Source organism: Pezoporus flaviventris, unplaced genomic scaffold, assembly GCF_033815535.1.
Source record: "Pezoporus flaviventris isolate CSIRO_AGI_PZ_B2104156 unplaced genomic scaffold, CSIRO_AGI_Pfla_v1 ptg000001l, whole genome shotgun sequence".
Taxonomy (NCBI): Eukaryota; Metazoa; Chordata; class Aves; order Psittaciformes; family Psittacidae; genus Pezoporus; species Pezoporus flaviventris.
The window spans coordinates 64033155-64051465 of record NW_026892549.1 but is presented as its reverse complement, the minus strand read 5'-3'; the positions used below and the strand labels follow the sequence as shown (position 1 = coordinate 64051465).

General features: G+C 41.1%; 1 protein-coding gene across 6 annotated transcripts; it reads left to right on the top strand.

The window, feature by feature from the left end:
* Positions 1-1795: 1795 nt before the first annotated feature.
* IWS1 (interacts with SUPT6H, CTD assembly factor 1) lies at positions 1796-18143 on the top strand. 6 transcript variants are annotated; one of them, XM_061462481.1, is made up of 15 exons: positions 1796-1916; positions 2505-2620; positions 8120-8831; positions 9456-9651; positions 9891-9948; positions 10260-10360; positions 11111-11261; positions 11946-12028; positions 12314-12443; positions 13624-13741; positions 14506-14617; positions 14814-14870; positions 15107-15218; positions 15801-15961; positions 17729-17865. In XM_061462481.1, exons 1-14 carry the CDS (start codon positions 1883-1885, stop codon positions 15927-15929), a joined length of 2109 nt encoding a protein of 702 aa, XP_061318465.1. In that variant the 5' UTR covers positions 1796-1882; the 3' UTR covers positions 15930-15961; positions 17729-17865. The 6 variants fall into 6 exon arrangements, with proteins under 6 accessions (XP_061318465.1, XP_061318456.1, XP_061318475.1 ...); XM_061462472.1 differs by having other exon boundaries at positions 17723-17861; XM_061462501.1 differs by lacking the exons at positions 1796-1916; positions 15801-15961 and adding exons at positions 4107-4163; positions 4252-4306 and having other exon boundaries at positions 17723-18143.
* The last annotated feature ends 168 nt before the right edge of the window (positions 18144-18311 follow it).

Below are 18311 nucleotides of genomic sequence, written 5' to 3'. Positions count from 1 at the left end.
AAAGTCATACAGAAGCAGGAAGAAAGGGAATGATACCATTAAGAGTCCCATCCTGAGGATCACTAAGCAACCTTTGGGGCTACCTGGAAAAGTCCTGTAGAGCTGTAAAGAGAGACATTCTCTATATGTTTTATGTATGCTGCTTTCAGGATGTGTGCGTGTGTTCTGCATTTTTGCTAACATAGGATTGTATCCAAGAATTAGATCCACTGCCACTTCCTCCAAGTGGAACGCTGTAGGAGATGTTGAGTAATGACTCTGTTCAGAGAGTTCAGCTGTATTTAACATGGTACACTGAACTCCCTGCATTATAGCTGTGCTTGCTCCTGGAGTGTGTTAATAATGGCTTAACCTCTCTGCCATCCATTCTGAAGTGCCTCTAGCACAGAAGAAAGAATGACTCACTTTGCCCAGGGTTCTCAACTTATCAAATTTTGATGTCCCTGAACAGAAGTGGAGCATGTAGGGTTCTAAAAAACCACTGCTGTTTACAAATGCCCCAAATGACACTGCCTCAACAGTTTTCTACTTGTCACATGTTAACCTCTACCTCTGAGAAAATGAAGATGTTTTATCTGGCATCGAACAAGAAGAGAGTCAGGAAACCAGCAGCATATGCATTTATTAGGCTTGCCATTTCAAAATAACGCATTGATGACAGAAGTGATTTCTAGTAATCCTCTACTGACACAACGTAGGCGTGCCAAATGATTGAATAATGCAACTGCTCAGCGGATAGAGGTTACTAAAACAGAACAGAATAATTCCTGAGGAAGACACAGGCTGTTCTACCCCTGTGTCTTCTCTGGAAGTCAGCAATTACCCAGGAATTCAGCCCTAACTTTCAGCTGATTCTGAAGGTTAAATGTGGAGGAACCACCCACACATGAACTAGGTTGAACCACAGCTCCAGCTAGGGCAGTCTAAATGCGGTGAGACAACTAGCCCTCAGTTTCCATGGCTAGCCGTGAGTCCCCCCTTTGGCCAGTAGCGACATATATCTGTTGACCCCATTGCAGTGTCCAGAGCCCACGCGTGTAGCTGCGCCTAGACTCTGGTTTTTACCCTGCTGCCTTCTTGCAGAGACTCACATTAATTCTAACTTGATTTGCAGGGAGCAGAGAAAATCCCGTTACTTAAAGGGTAAAATCTTTCCTATCCATGTCAGGAGATGGAACTCTTGATCTCACATCCTTCATCAGCGTGGGAAGCATTGTGCTTCTTACTGGGCAAAGGGAGATGCAGGGTCTCTCTTGTGTGGTTCATGGGTGCGGGTTTAAGCAGTGATACAACATTTCCTGGGGTTTTAGTCTCTTGGAAGCTCCCACATGTCCCACACAGGGACACATCCTTATTAAAGTAACACCCGTTTTCACTCCTGTACAGCTGCTCATCTCCCATGTCGACACAGGGGCTTAAAGCAGCCTTTTCTTTTTGATCGAAGGCTCCTTCCATTCCCCCAGCACTTCAGTTACCAAGCTAAAACCAACCTGTTTCCTATAAAACAATGCAAACACACGGTTAGGGGCCGGAAAAACCCCATCTTTCCTGTTTGCTTCCCGCAATCACACTCTACACCAAAGCAGGTAACACCGTGCGGCCCCGGCAGAGCCGTGCAGCGCTCCCTGGCGGCCCATCTTGGCTGAAGCCTCGCGAGATCCTCCCCCAGCCCCAGGGTCGCGCGGGGAAGGGAGAATGGCCGTTCCTCGCGCATGCGCAGTTGCCATTGCCGGCCGTTCGGCGGAGAGACGCCATCTTGGGCCTGTGGCTCGGAGGGCGGCGGAAGGCGGCGGCGGGCCCTAGTGGCGAGCGCTGCGCTGGGGGCTTTGCCCCGCCGCCAGCCCGCGGGGCCGAGGCGGGGAGGCTGGGCCGGCGGCTCGCCATGGAGAGCGAGTACTACGGCGGGGACCAGTCAGGTAGCGGTGCGGGAGCGTTCCCCGCGGGAGGGACGCCCGGGGCGCTGGGCGCTGGGCCCTGGAAGGGAGGTGCTGTGCACGGCGAGCACCGCGGGGATATCGGCCTGCCCCCTCTGCCTGGCGGCCGCTGCCGGCTCCAGCGGCCGTTTGCGCTCACCGTGGTGTGGCGCTAGAGGCGGCGGAGCCGTGCCCGGTACGCCGGCTCGGTGGCCGCCCCACGGAGGGTACGCCGGGCCGGGCCGCCTCCCCCCCGGCGGTAGTGTGCAGTCGGCTTTGGAAGGGTCGGGTGACATCGGAGGGCTGGCACGGCTGCTGTGATCTCAGCACAGCCTTGGTATTAGTTCAGTGTTTTGGTCAGTCGCTGCTGGCGTGCGTGTTCTGAGTAGTTTTGTGGTATTTTGGGGGGGGGGGGGGTAGGTGTGTCTACCTTCCCAGTAGATAGCATTCGTTTCCCTGTATTACAGAGCGAGAGACTGTTAGAACGAGGGTCTGACTGTAGTGCTGTCTGTTCATCGTCACTGTGAGTGCTCTTTTAAACACTGGAAGATGTCACTGAGGTTTATTTTTCTTTTCTTAACTTTGGAGTAGATGATGGTGGAGCTACTCCAGTGCAAGACGAGCGAGATTCAGGATCTGATGTGGAAGAGGAAGCAAATGAGCAGCATTCTGGATCTGAGAATGGAAGTGTAGGGCACCATTCAGAGGTACTCCTGGAACTTTATCTAGATAAAGATTATTCTTTTATAAATAAATTTCTTGTTCTTGTTTAAAGAGGCGTTTTCTCCTAATTAAGACTTACGTATTTATTCAGTTGTTTTTAAGGGTCCTGTCTGGCAAAAGTTAACCTCCAGAAAGAAATGTGTCACATAGTCCCTTGGCCAATATGTAGAATAGGGTCTTTTTATTTTTCTTTTCAATTGCTGTAATAGCATTCACTGTTTTGTTTCATATTGTTATACTCGGTTGCAAGAAGATGAACTTTTGGGGTTTGAAATTCTAAGCAGTGGTTTATGAGCTGTGCAAAGTTACGTTCAGCCTGGAAAGGAGAAGGCTACATGGAGACCTCATAGCGGCTTTCCAGTATCTGAAGGGGGCCTGTAGGGATGCTAGGGAGGGACTCTTCATTAGGGACTGTAGTGACAAGACAAGGGGTAATGGGTTAAAACTTAAACAGGGGAAGTTTAGATTAGATATGAGGAAGAAGTTCTTTACAGTAAGGGTGGTGAGGCATTGGATTGGGTTGCCCAAGGAAGTTGTGAATGCTCCATCCCTGGCAGCGTTCAAGGCCAGGTTGAACAAAGCCGTGGGTGAGATGGTTTAGTGTGAGGTGTCCCTGCCCATGGCAGGGGGTTGGAGCTAGATGATCTTAAGGTCCTTTCCAACCCTAACTATTCTATGATTCGAGTGTAAAGCATGTTTGGAGGTACTTTTTCTTAAAGGTGGAAGAAATTGATTTGGTGTGAGGCAGCATTTCTTATTGTGACAATCAGGATTTCAGTGTGGGAGAAAATGTTTTTTCAGCATGGGAGGAACAACTGTCTTTCAAATGAATTTAGTAATTCTGTTTTAATGGAAAAAGGCGATGAGTGCATGGAGAGTTATGTTGCTGCTTCAGTAATATTAAGCTTTTTCTGCTGTGTATGAAAACTTGGTCATTGTTCTTTACTCCTTTGGGATTTTAATTTTACTTACCATGGCAGAGTAGCTGGAAATCTGATCTGAAGACCAGGGAGCTGGCTGGTACTTAAGTCTTCAGCATGTCTTTTTCAGATTTAAATAACCAGAAAGTACTGTCACCTGTTACCAGCTTTAAATGATCTTCTTCATGTGCCTGCATTATTTTAAAGGCTTCGTTCTATGACGGCTGTTGATTATCTCTATGGAGATAAAATACTCCAGAGATGCAATAAGAAAAATACATTTAATCAGAGTAAAACCCCAAACTAAAATACTTTTCTGTCCAATAGTAAATGTGAACCTTCAAACCTTAGTGCTTTATTTCATTCAGTTTAAATCATAAGCATTTGAGTATTTTGGTTTGTTATGAAGTCTTACATACTTAATTTTCCCTACATCAAATTCAAAATGCAGTAACGTGGAGCAGCTGTCACTGAAATGAGTAGCTTTCAGTGATTTATCATACTATTTACCCTAAATATTCTCTCATCCTCTTATTTCCTTCATCTTTAGGAATATGTGGGAGGAATGACACTCAAATGTAGTAAAACCTTTGAGACAGCCAAATCAGTTAAGTCTATTTAATTACTATTTCGTCTCTAATTTAGAACTTGGATGTGAAGAACTGAAGTTTTAAACTTTCAAACTTTTTTTTCAGGTTCTTAACTTTAAAGAAAAGGGGAATCCTGAGGAATTACTTATGTAGGTCTCAGGTATGTGGGTTTTTCTTTTCCACAATTCTTTTCTGGCTTTCCTTCCCCCAGTCCCACTTTATCTATAAATGTTTTTCTTGATGTCCTTACCAGTTCTGCTTTAGACAAATAGAATTAGATAACATGTAGGTTTAGTACAGTAATGAATATGAAATCATGTTTACAGTGTTTCTACAAGTCAGGCTCATATGGAAATCTTTAATGACTTAGATCCTTATGCTTTCACCAAGTCGTTGCTGTCTTCATGAATTAAGTTATGGTTCGACTGTGACTGTTAAGAAACCTACATTTATGAAAATAAGATAAACTCGCTGATCTGCCTGTGATGGTTATGTATGCCTTAGTTTAACTGTTATCATTCATGAGGTTGTAGTGGATGGGTCAATTTTGTTCAACTTCGTGAAGTGTCAGAGTAGTACCTCTTAAAAGTGGCTGCATGTTGATCATATAATCTACTTGCTAACTGAAATTTTTGTGTAGAAGAATAACACTGTAAATTTGATTTTTATGTTCTTGACTTTATACTGTACTAAAGCCTCATGTTATAGAATTCTTTCAGTTAAAAAAATAAAAGGACATCTCAAATTAAAATGTTTATAGATAAAGAGGAGGAAGAAAAGAAAGCAAAGGAATTAGAGAAAAATGCAGTAGCAATTACCTGAGACCTACTTATTTTTGGGGATGTCTGATCTTTTAATTAAGTATTTGGAAAACTAGAAAATTCCAAAATGACATCCTTGACTTCTTTGAGAGCATCTTTTTAGAGACGAACTAGTAAAAAAATAAGTGATGTGAGACTATCCTGCAGAATTTAAGTCCTCTTACTGTAATGTTGCATGTACTTTTTATATCAAGGAAATTCCAAAACATTCAGAGCTTCATTAATTGTATTCAGAAGACCTTTGCACTGATGGCTGTGGACAGGACCTGTCCTGTATAGGCTCTGAGCACGTCATCTCTGCTTCAGAAGGTGCTCAGTTATGTTAATGTGCTGAGTCTGAGGTAGAGTGTGTCACCTTTCTGCACTGTGCACTGACTTGACCAAGATAACTGTGCTTTTTGGGTTATCTCTGGCTGAGCTTTCCATACTCAGGACTAGAGTAAATGGTGCTGTCTGCCAAGTCTGTGTAGGGACACCTTTATCATCTGATTCTTCTGTAGGTGATTGTATCACAGGAGAGTTCAACTGCTGTAACCACTGGGATTCTGCAGTGCAGAGCCGTGTGTAATGGCAGTGTGAGCTATTAGGATGCATGTCTACTCTCTGTCCCCAAACATCTTCGTTCTCAGGAGTTTGTCAGTTTGCAGTAACAGATTAGAGATTCAGTGTATTGTAAACTGCTTCAGTAATAATGTTGTATAATTGTAATGACTTCTTTATGAAGCACTTTGCATTGGAATTTCCTAATTTAGTAATACATTCTGCATAGGAGGACATATAACCTGCAGCCACACTTTTGACCTTAGAAGCATTTAAGAATCATTATGAGTTCCAGTTATTTTTTTAGTTTTGTTTACCTGTTTGTTGAAGACTTTCTGGACTGGCAATCTGGAAGGTGATGAGCCTTATAGTTTAAACAATAGGATTTGTATTGTTTTCCTTGGGTTTGTATAGTTAAATCCCTTAGTACTGGTAAAATAATTATCAGCATAGCCATCTGAAATCAAGACATGACAGACCAACCCACCAAAAATTATATGGTAGGAGAATAAGGATTAAAGAATTCATGTTATTAGAAATACAACTTCGGTGTAGACTTCTGCATTTAAGTACTTCTCAATAGCCTGACCTGTAAAACTGCTGTCAAATCTGTTTCCTGTTCTCTTTGCAACTGCAGTTTTCTTTAAATAATACAATCAGAGAAAATACACCACATACACACATTGTTAGTTTACATGAGAGGTACTTGGCAGCAGAGAGCCATTGAATTAATACTTTGGTGTGGAAAAAAAGTGTATCTCATAACAAGCTGAGAGCAGTTGAGTGTGTGTGTGGTCATCTTTAGTTCTGTAATTCCTTAGTCTTCAATTCTTTAAAATTTCACATTCAGGTTTTAATAGAACCATGTTTCCTTTCTGTAAGAAGAAATGAGAAATACTGAATAATAGCACCAGCATGATTTAAAATACTAGCATTGCTTTAGAGACGGGACAAGCAGTAGAGAGAACTTGCTCACATTGTCACAGCAGCTGTTGTGTAGCCAGCATTAAGTAACATGGAAATAGTGAAGTTTTATTTGAAGTGCATGTTTTCAAAATCTGTAGTCCGTATTTTTTTCCATTGTGCAATCACTTTCTGTTAGTGATTTTGCACTGATTTACAAGTTACTACTTTACTGAGTGCCAGCCAAGGGAATAAACGCCCAAGGTCCAAAATGTTAAAAAGCCGTGTTATTTAACACTTAATGTAATTCTGGAGGGAGTAGTTCCTAAAAGCAAATTGAAATTTATTTTGTTTAAAATCTCTTCTTAATCATACATTTTAAAGATCAATAGTATTGTTTGTTATAGGATAGATACACCTGCATTATTTTGTATGGCTCTAACAATAGAAAATATAGGTAGCCTGTCCATCTTTCCAAGGAAATTAAATTGCTGACAAAAAAGACTGAGAAGCTCCAGGACATGCGGGTCTTAAAGTAGCGCCTAGGACAATAAATATTCAGTTTGCAAATATGCTAGTGGAAGGAGTCTGTAGCTGAGACAAAATCACTCCTAAGGAAAGCCTGGTTGAAGAGTGGAGTTGAGCATGTAGAAAGGAAGTTTCTTTTACAGTATTGTTCTTTTCAGTTGCAAATGGGATTATTGTGACTGTGAGTGTGAGAAGTGTACTGAGTTAGTGACACTAGTGACACAAGTGTTCAAGAATCAAGTTCTGTTTTCTCAGGGAGATGCAATTGAGATCCGCGCCCCCCCCCCCCCCCCCGGAGTAGAAATTAGATGTTGGAGGAAAAATAAAACAAGACGTTTTCAGTAATGATATTGACAGATGGCTTGTGGAAGGTTTTTCCAGGAATGGAGCATTGGCTTAGTATTTTTTTGTGTAGAAAAAGACTGAAAGGATTGTGTTTAAATTCTGGAGTTTTAAGAAGACTGCTGTATTTGTGCATAGGTTATCTGGGGTGTCTGAACGGGCGCAGGAGCTATCAGCTTAATGGGAAGAAACATTGAATCTGTTCTTTCTTTCTTTGAAACAACATTGAAACACAAAACTAGTTAACAGTAATATCCTGGAAGGTCTGACTAAAACTATTCCTCTTTTTTTGGTAGGCTTTTGGTCTTGATATTTTCCTAAGTAGGTTTCCTTGGCAAAGAAGGAAAGGGTGCAAGCTCTTTTGAGCTTCACTTGTAAAGCAATACATGTGCAGTTTCAGTAAAATGTATTTTGTGCGAAAACCATCCGTTTTGAGATCTTAAAATGACAAGTGGGACATCCTATTTCTCGCTTATTACGGGGGATTTGGACTAAGCAACTTTGAAGGCCTGACTTTTTAAAATAAAAGCACTAGGCATTTATCCTCGAGGAACTGGATTCTTCTTAGACATGTTTGCTTGAGTGTTCTTTAAATTCTGTCAACCATTCTCAACATATGCTTGAGCTGCAGGGTGGACAGCCTAACATTTTTCTTGATCTGAAGTATTTGACAATGCTTTGATGCAAATTGTCTCATGATTATTTCTGTGTAGAAAATATTTTACTTTACAGTACCTTGGGTAATGAAATTAGAGGAAGGATAAGCAAAAATTCAGAAGGTTTTTTGTATACTTAAGGGTTTTTTTGCTTAGTTGCCTGAGATTATTTTTCTCTTTCAGAATGAGCACAGTGATGGAGAAGATGATGGGCGAATGGGAGAGCCCCACATGACAGACTCTGAAAATGAAGATATCCCAAGGCAAAAAGACAGTGACTCAGATAACGAAGAGCCTCCAAATCACAATGTAAGTGATTCAGACAATGAAGCAGCTCATGGAGGGAAAGACAGTGATTCAGACACTGAGGACTGTCCAAATCGGCATATAAGTGACTCTGAAAATGAAGATGCCTTAAATCATCGAGCAAGTGACTCTGAAAATGGGGAGCCTCACAGGGATCACAGTAGTGACTTTGAAAATGAGGAATCACACAAGCAGCCGGCCAGCGACTCAGACAGCGAGGAGCTGCACAAGCAGCCGGCCAGTGACTCAGAGAGTGAGGAGCTCCGCAAGCAGCCAGCCAGTGATTCGGAGAGTGAGGAGCTGCGCAAACAGCCGGCTAGCGACTCGGAGAGCGAGGATGTTTCCAGACACAAACAAGAAATAGAGTCTGAGGATAGTGATGCAGAGGACAGGAAGGAGGAGGTGCAGAATGATTCTCATCATTCAGATAACGAACACATAAGGGAAGGATTTCAGGCCTCTGACAGTGAAGAGGAAGCTCCTAAGAGACGAAAAATATCTGACAGTGATGAGGAAGAGAAAGAGGAGGAGAAGACGGTGAAGAGGAAAACCGCTATCCTTTCTGACAGTGAGGATGACGAGAAAACACGTAAGGAACTATAGTGTGAAAATAGACATGTGATGTGACAAGTAGCATGTTAGAGGTAAATCACTGGTTTTATGTGAAGAAAGCATTTAAGATTAATATAAATTTATAAAAATTTATAAAGGAAACTTGGGGTTAGAGCAGAACTTCATTTGTAGAGGCTGTTGTTCTAACTGCATTTCTGTGTGAATGTGTATCTAATGCTTTTGATTAGTAAGTAGGTCTAATAGAAGTAAAGCTGCAGTGATCTTGCTTTGTACTGGCATCTGTTGATCATTTCTGTTGTTTCTGTACTTTGTTAGAGACTCTGCTCTTTCTCTAGTGATTTTTTCCTGTGTTTTTTGGGGTACGTTTGTTTTGGGTTTATTTTCCATTCATATATTGGGGATGAGAGACAGTTTTGAAATGACAAGTTCTTGTGGATAGGTGTGGTATATGGAAACTGCAATTACCGATGAAATGAAACATTTTAGAGTGTGTATGTTTGTTAAGAGGTGGCAATGCTTTTGTGTTGGAATGCTGATCAGCTTCCTTCTTGTCCAAATCAAATTTGCGAGAATAGTTTTTGGAGAGTACCAGTTGTCACCTGTTACTAGGACATGTAGTAATGACCCTTTCTGTTGGCAGCTGCTAAAAAAGTACGAATCCTTTCTGATGTTGAAGAATCAGATAGCGATGCTGCTTCAGAGAAATCTGACAAAAGGAAGAAAAATGTTGTATCAGATAGTGAGGAAGAAGAAGAAGAAAGAAAAGAAAATGCTGGGAAGAAAAAAGAGGAGAAAGATCTATTTGGCAGTGAAAGTGAATCTGGAAATGAACAAGAGTAAGTGCTTCTGGGGTATGAATTCCTTCAGGGTTGGAGATAGTAAGACTCATCATGAATGGAGAATGGATGAATCCCACCCTGGGAATGATTGTCCACCTTCATTGGTGGTGTCAAGAGGAATGTCAGTAGTAGGTGGTAGAATGAAAGGTGGATCTCCAGAGTCATTGGAAATGTTGCAGAAAATGCACATCTAATGTTGCAGTCTAAATAGATAAATGTTGCTGTTACCTTTGCAGGAACTTGATTGCAGATATTTTTGGAGAATCTGGTGATGAGGAAGAAGAGGAATTCACAGTAAGTGTTACTGTAGATGTCTTTTGTTCACTTGCTAGATCTTATCTTCATGGGAATGTGTATGCTGTATCGCAGGGGAAGCTTTGTACCTGCTGGACTCAATGAGGTAGTGTTTGGATTAAATGACATTTACAAATGTTATGTTTGGAGAGTTATTGTTGTGAAAGTCACAGGTGGAATTATGAAGCCTGTGTTCCTCTTCTAGATCTTGTGCATGCCTGTCTGAAGCTTTTTGAGTGTTGGTGTCAGGATGCCTGAGTAGATGCTCGGTCTTAATCCATACGCTGATTTTCACTGTCTTTACCCATCAGGGTTTTAACCAGGAAGATTTGGAGGAAGAGAAGGGTGATGCAGACATGAAGGAAACAGCCGATGAATCAGACTCTGATGATAACATCAAAAGAGGGAAGCAGTGAGTCAATATGTTACGTGCTCCTTTGCTAATAACAAATGCAAGATTTTAGTGAAGGGTTTCTTTCAAAGGCTGGCTAGACTTCATAGTTTAGAAAGGCATGGGTCTATGTTTCTACATAACGTGTCTTCTCAGAAATTATGTTAGAAGGTTCTCTCTCAACTAGTGGTTTGGTCACTTGACAGTCCAAAGCAGATTACCTGTGCTGCTGCTTCAGAGAACAGTATTTGATGTTTCACATCAAAACCTGAGTGAAATTAATGTTTAATCAAACAAGCATCTAATTCTACTTCTGACAGTACAGTATTGGAATCAAATGTGTTTCTCTGCTGGTGTAAGGGATAAGGTATGGCAAGACTTGCAATCAGCATGTGTCCTGTTTTCCTTTCCGTCTGTTTCAATAGCATCAGAACAGTGTATTGCAGGTGTAGGAAAGCTAAATCCTTGTCAGCTTCAGTGATATCTTTGGCACATTTTGAACCTTGGATATTATATGTGTGTATGTCGTTAGCTATTTCATCCAGGTCTTGCAGACTTCTGAGGGCATCTTGGAGCCACTGAAGCCCTTTGCTAGTTTCCCAGTTTGTATACTGAGGATAACTAATTATCTTTCAGGGACATTGAGACAATGCTTTCAGATTTATTGGAGAAATTTTGAAAAATTGGCTACAGAAATACAATGTTATTTCTTACAAAGACAGAAAGATCAACCCTTTCTGACCATCAGCAAACTCTCTTCTTGCATTTCAGTATGGACTTCATGTCAGATTTTGACATGATGCTGCAGCGAAAGAAGAGTATGAGTGGGAAGCGTAGACGAAACCGTGATGGTGGAACTTTCATTAGCGATGCGGATGATGTAGTCAGTGCTATGATTGTGAAGATGAATGAAGCTGCTGAGGTGAGTTATCTAGGCTCCAAAGACACCGTAAAATCCAGTTCCATTCTACAGGAAATCTCTTGATTGTAATGGGTCTCTGATAGGGGAGCCCAGGTACTGAACAGATAGTGACATTATGTCCTTGGATGATAGTCACTTTGAAACCCAGACTTTGTTTTAGCACATGATGCACACTTATGTGCTTTCATGTTACGTGCACCATGCTTCATGGTAAACCTCTAGGTTATCCAATTACATTCTTAGCTGAAGTGAACAGCTGTTTTCTTGCATCCCAGTGTTTTGGTTAGCTGTTTTTCTGTTGTTCAGGTTAGATTTTACTAACGAAGTTTCTACGTTATTTGTGCATAGCTAGTGTGGAGGACTAGTCCAGTTTACTGCAATCAGCCTAAATCATGAACTAAGGGAAAAAAGAGAAATAATTAATTTTAGGGGGAATCTCCAAATATGATTTTTAAGGAGAATGTTGACTAAGGTGGGGACCCTTTTTTAAGAGGAGTCATAAATGTGTTTTGGGAGATCGTAAATGTGTTGTAGAAAGTTGGAGCAGAGCACAAAGTTAGTGCGATCCTGCCAAAGTTGCACTTCTCATTTAATGGGCTGATCTCTTTCCTGTAAATAATTAACTGTGAGAGTTGCTGATTTCCTCTTTCGATTAACTTGTGCTGATTCTCTAACTCCCCACAGGAGGATCGACAGCTGAATACACAAAAGAAACCAGCACTAAAGAAATTAACTTTGCTACCAACTGTAGTTATGCATCTTAAAAAGTGAGTTGTCATTCTCCCAGTTAATTATCGTCTTCGGGAATATTGGGAATTTGGTAGAATTCAGGGAGTGACACTGCCATTGTACTAAGCATGCAGTGAAACATTTCTTTTTCCCAGTAAATGCTGGAGTGAGGTGGCCTCAAAACCCTAAAATTCTGTGTAGTTTTACCTGTTAATTTAACACGAAACAAACTCAAGTGCACAGTCGTGCTGAAGAAACATCACATCTTAAGAGTTTGATGTGTTACGTGACTTTCTGGCTTCTCTTTATTTGAAATTTCCTAGGCAGGACCTCAAAGAGACTTTCATCGATAGTGGTGTTATGTCTGCCATCAAAGAGTGGCTTTCTCCCCTTCCAGACCGAAGTCTGCCAGCATTAAAGATACGAGAGGAGCTTCTGAAGATCCTGCAAGAGGTTTGAAACTGACTTTTAACCATACTTCATTTGTGGCTTCTCTATGGTGTTACAGTTGTGTGCTTTAGGAAAATACTTGCTGATCTTAAAGGTCTTTTCCAACCTAGCTGGTTCTGTGATGCTATGATAAACGTACTGTAGCTGCTGCCAGTGTGCAGGGAAATACACACGGAAGCAAACTGCAAAATAGATGTGTTTCTTTAAAAGTTGCATCATTTTAATGGGTGTTAGATTGTAGACATGCTGTCTAGCACAAAGCAAGATTTGACTAGGCCCAACAAAAATTTGACTAGGCAACTTCAGGTACCTAGTGGTTCTTACGAAAATATTACCCATTGTTCACCACAATGCAAATGGCTCTGCTACCAGCAGGCCAGAAGACATTCCTGAGAGTCTCAGGTGAACTTCACACATTAAGTTCTCTGCCCTCTCTTGGGGAGTAATGTGCTATGGCATTTCTAGTTTCTTGGTATGTTCTCGGTGCTCATTCGTTGTGGTTGGTCATTTGAATTTGTCTTTTCTGTGTTCATAAAATAAGCGTGGCATAGTCTTAATAGTGAAGTAGAAACAAAATGTTCCTTGCAGCACTGCTAGCTGGCTTTATGTGACTGATGCTCTAGAAATACATTTCTCCTTGCTAGGAATTTGCAGGAGTTCTGCCTGAGTTTAAATTATTTGGCCCTACCTGTTTCAGATTTATTGTGTAAAGTTCAGTGAACAATCATTTGCTGTCCCTGGGTTTTATTCTGTTGTGGTCAGTTCTCTTCTCTGGCTTCTTAAAGTGTGCAGTGCACTAGAAAGCCCATCATACTCAGTGTAGACTTTTAGCCTTTGTAGCTAAGCTGATTGCTTGAATGCTTTTTCCATATAAGTTTTTATAAAATGCTTTATAAAAGTGCTTTGAAGGCCATAACTGAATTTTTGTGCAATATAAGCAAAAAAGCATTTGGAGCAAATAGTTCTGGAAACCTACTTGATTTTACATGTAAAGCCCAGTAACGTTATGGAAAATTTCTTGGATTTTGTGTTTGGTTCTTTAACCCATTCCTAGTGAAAAATGCTATTTTTTTTCAAGCTTATTGTGAAAGTAAATTTTGGTCTGTGTTTGCGAAGTTCAGTGACACCATTAATGTTCAGACATAATTTCTCGATGTTTTCTGACTTTTCTTTCATCTTGCAGCTGCCCAGTGTGAGCCAAGAGACGCTGAAGCACAGTGGCATTGGACGAGCTGTGATGTACCTCTACAAACACCCCAAAGAGTCGAGACCTAACAAGGATATGGCAGGGAAGCTAATCAGTATGTAAACCTCCCTTTGCCTTGTGTCAGTATATTTCACTCATGATTTTATTTCTGCATCAGTCTTTCTGTTGCATGGGTTTTGTTACCATCTGTAGTAAAACTAATTCTGCAATACAGGAATCTCACTAATCTGTTTCATTGCTTTGTTTGTAGGGCTCTTAACGAATGCTGTTACATTAACTTCTGCACACACTTTTTTCCTGTTTGTTTCATTCTTGTTTTGAACCAGAGGATGGCATTTATTTTGTCCAGGCTCTCTCTTGGCTAATTGTCCAAACGTCATGTAGACGCTAGAAAAATAGGAAGGTCCTGCCAGGAGACTTTTTGTTCTGTAGACTTCAGAGAGGTCTTGGGTGACAGAAAGTTTACTTCTTGAACAGCTGTAGTGCATGTGTAGTGCATCCCATCCTGAAGGACTGAAAACTGATTATAAACTTGTTATGTTTTTCAGGAACTATTTTGCATATTTCTAAAACAGCATTTGCTGTGGCATGCAGGGGTTCCTGACACTTCAGGATCCTAAGTGCTCAGATAGGTTCTAAAAGAGCAGGCAACAGCAGGAGAATTTATGGATGAAGGCTCTTTCTTACTGTCCACATGGCTGGATTGCATTAAAATATTAAGGGCTCAGCAATCAGTGTTTGTTTGAAAGGAAGCATAAATATTTGCCATAAACCTTGAAAGCTGTATTTGGGCACCCGAGTGGTTTGGAGGTAAACTTTGGTGGCCTAGTGTTTAACAAGTTTTATTCTTTTTAATAGATGAATGGTCTCGACCCATCTTTGGCCTTACCTCAAACTACAAAGGCATGACAAGAGAAGAGAGGGAACAGAGAGATTTGGAGCAGATGCCGCAGCGAAGGAGGTTGAGCAGGTAGGAGCAAGCAGGCAGAAACATGAAATCCTTTCTGCCTAAGACGCTATAAGAAAATGAAAGCGGTGTGTAAATACTGGGGAAATAAAATGATAACAAGTTACGGCCCCTGTCTTTTCTTCTACTGCACTTAACTGTCTTTTAAAATCACTGTTTTTCTGTATGTGTAAGTGCCTATAAAATGCTTTTCTTACAGCTCTGGTGGTCAGACTCCCCGCAGGGACCTGGAGAAAGTGCTCACTGGAGAGGAAAAGTAGGTTATTTTTTTTGTTGTTGTTGTTTTATTATTTATTTATTTTCTTATTTTATTTATTTATGTAATTAATAGATTTTTGTTAGAAGTATTTTGGTGGTACTTACCCACAGTTTGTTTTGAGGCTTTAGAGGCACTAATTATGTGCTGTGTTTCAGAGGTAGAACATGCTGAATCACTTGTAATTCTGTCTGTGTAAGATTTGTTTCTTTAGCACTCACATCTTTTTTCCTCAGGGCTCTTAGACCCGGTGATCCTGGGTTCTGTGCCCGTGCAAGGGTGCCAATGCCCTCCAACAAGGACTATGTGGTCAGGCCAAAGTGGAATGTGGAGATGGAGTCCTCCAGGGTAAGCATCGGCACTCTCCTTGTCACTCTGTGCCAAAGTTGTCTCTGACTAAGCCTGGGAATCTGCCACTTTACTGCCATGGTTACTGTACAGTTCAGCAGTTGGTTTAAGTGCCTTTTCTAATCTGGATAGACAGTAAGTCCTGCTATCAAGTGGGCTGTTTTCAGCTCACCAGATACTTTCACGTGGGTATCTTTGATTTTTCTAACCAAAAAGAGATTTTCATGTTAACACTTCCAGAGTTTCTCTCTAGCGTGAGTATCTGATTACAGGCCTCTGGTTTTAGAGCATTTTGAACTAAAGCTTCAGTTTTGTGTCGCTGATATTTTGATACCTCTCCTGGATTTTGTATCATATTCTTCTGGTGATATTCCTGTTTGGGAAAGCTTTGAGGTTTCAGTAAATATTAACAGCTTCAGTAGAGGCCTTTGCTTTGCCTTATTTGGTTCATCCGTCTACCTTGTACAGTTTAATTTCAAAGGGGAGTACATGGTAGAACACACATAAATGGAAGAAGTAATAATTACTGTACTTTCTGCTGTTCTCTCTCCTTTTGTGCATTAATTGAGATATTGTTTCTAGCCCGGGACTATTAAGAGAGGTATTAGTCGCTTGGAAAAACACAAGAGACGGTTTGCTGAACAGAAACGACTCAGCAAAGTGCATCGGGCCATCAAGTTCAGCATTGAAGGCAACAGGATGCCCCTGTAGCCATGACACACTGCCTTCCCCAAGTTTGAGAGGTATCCCTCAAGGGAGGTGTGAATAGTGCATGTGCTTCAGCTGTTGGCAGTTTGCACATATAGGAAAGGAGTGTGTGCACCCTAGCTCATTGAACTTGGAAACTCTCCATGTATTTTCTTACGTCTGTACTGTGACCTAAAAGGTAACCTGTACAGGAAAAAATAGGCTGCAGCACATAACATCTGCCGTGATGCCTGCCTCGACAGCTTCAGGGTCCCCAAATGACAGGTGATTAGTGAAAATACCTGTACTCCAAAGTAGCTTTGCACCATGTGTGGTTTTGAGTGCTGTTGTGACATAATTAGGTTCTCCAGGTTCACCTGAACTGCCACACAGGAATTTTGGCCTTTAGCATAGCACCTCACGTCACTGCATACCGATATCTGTGGCTGACGTTTGTGGGCACAAAGTAAGGTATTTTTCGCATCTGCTCTTTGAAGGAAGTTGAATGATGTGGGGTTTTAGAAGAGTTTGGCAGGAGGCAGAGTGTGACACCTCTGCAGACCAGGGGAATAACAATCCCTGCTATGAATGCAGCGTAGAGGGAGACTGATCAATGATGTGCATCAATGCAGGAATTATTTTGACAGTTTCTGGTCTGCATTTCAGTTCTGTGAGCAGCACTGCCACAACTGATAGTGACAGGAAGAGGTTAGCACAAAGTTGAATTTAACCTTCATACTTGTTTAAAAAAAATAATTTCTTTAAAATCATTGTGACATTCCAGGTATAATTTCAATGAATAGTGAGCAGTTTTAGGAATACAGTTTATTTAAAACCAGTATGTCAGGAGCACACCTTCCTCAGTGACGGAGCAAGAGTTTCAGTTTCTAATAGATGGTTTTTGTCCAGTATTAAATAGCATGTTCTGGATATCTCTGTTTCTCACAAACTTAAAAGGTGTGTGATGTTTTCATCATTTATTGTTTCTGTTGTCTAGGTAGGGGAAATTGCTTTCTAGGAAGTAATGGCTGTGGTTTGGAAAGTCCTTTGCTATTTGTCTTCCGTGGCATTTCTTTATAGAATCACTGTATTTAATCTGTGAAAAATAACTGCTTTGTCATCTCAGTTTCTCATTTGCAGTTAAAGTAGAGGGATAAAATGCAATAACTCTTCTAATAGCTTGTGTGGTCAGCTTAGGCATTTCTTTTGCTTCCCTCAAACCCCATTTTTCCCAAGAATCTCTTGCTTTATAAGTACTAATAAGCAACCTTTAAAATCAGTTGTAGTTTGGAATCAATAGGTCAAATCAGTCTGCTTTAATTAAAGTGCATTCACGCCTAAAAGTCTCCCTCCCACCGCCAGAAGCCTGTATGTGAGATACTGTGGTGCAGCCTGTTTCTGACACTGAGCTCCAGCTGACAGAGATACAAAACTACTCCAAACTATATTCACCTGCTATGTGAACAACTAACAAACAAACATGGTTATTAATCCCTGTAATGTATGTGAAAGTTTTCCTGTGTAATGTTTTTGTGGCAGGGGCTTGGAGTGAGATGGTCTTTAAGGTCCCTTCCAAACCAAACCGGTCTGGGATTCTATGATAAGTGCAGCATATAAACTGGGGGAACGTGTTCTCCACTTTGTGGGGAGGAGATGTGTGCACGCACACACAACCGTTTGGAACCAGTGGCTTCACCCGCTCCGTCCTGCAGGTTTACCCTCGCATGCATCACTTCACTTCTCTTGAACCTCTGGGATGTCTGCTTTCTTTCAGTGGTAATTATTAGTTTTTATTATTTAATGATATATTTTTTAAGTTCCAGGGGACCTCTAAGAAAGGGGTGAGTCGACTGGACAAACAGATGCGGAAATTCACAGATATCAGGAAAAAAAGCAGATCGGCCCATGCAGTGAAAATCAGCATTGAGGGCAATAAGATGCCATTGTGACCCTTCACAGAGTACCCTATGATCTCTGCTGTAAGACAGTACACCCACAGACTCTTTGGAGACCTTTAAATTTTTTAACAGCTTGTTTGGGCTTTTTTTTTTTTTTTTCTTTTTCTTTTTTTTTTTTTTAGTGAATCTTTAAATTGGTTCAGGTTCTGGTATAAGATGATGTCCAAGGACTGTGAATATGGGGACTTCTTTCTCCTGACTGTATTTAAACTTGCTGTATTGTGTCCTTTGTACAGATCCTGTATTTGTTGTATTGCAACACTTGAGACAATAAAACATCTTTTTTTCTGGGGGGGGGGCCTCTCGATTGATTGCTCAAGGGACTGTATTTGCAGACCACCTGGTGTGTGGAAAAGCTGGTAATTGTTAATTTTCTGTTTACCACTGTCTGTGTCCTCTTTATTCAGAGCTTTATTAATCAGTTGGTCTGACCCTATGTCTTATTTTT

Bases quoted from the DNA above. Each gene is read 5' to 3' on its own strand.
- IWS1 (XM_061462464.1), top strand. From the start codon at position 1,883: ATGGAGAGCGAGTACTACGGCGGGGACCAGTCAG. The intron at 10,361-11,110 runs GTGAGTCAATAT...CTTGCATTTCAG, and splicing joins AACATCAAAAGAGGGAAGCA to TATGGACTTCATGTCAGATT. The intron at 14,871-15,106 runs GTAGGTTATTTT...TTTTTTCCTCAG, and splicing joins GTGCTCACTGGAGAGGAAAA to GGCTCTTAGACCCGGTGATC.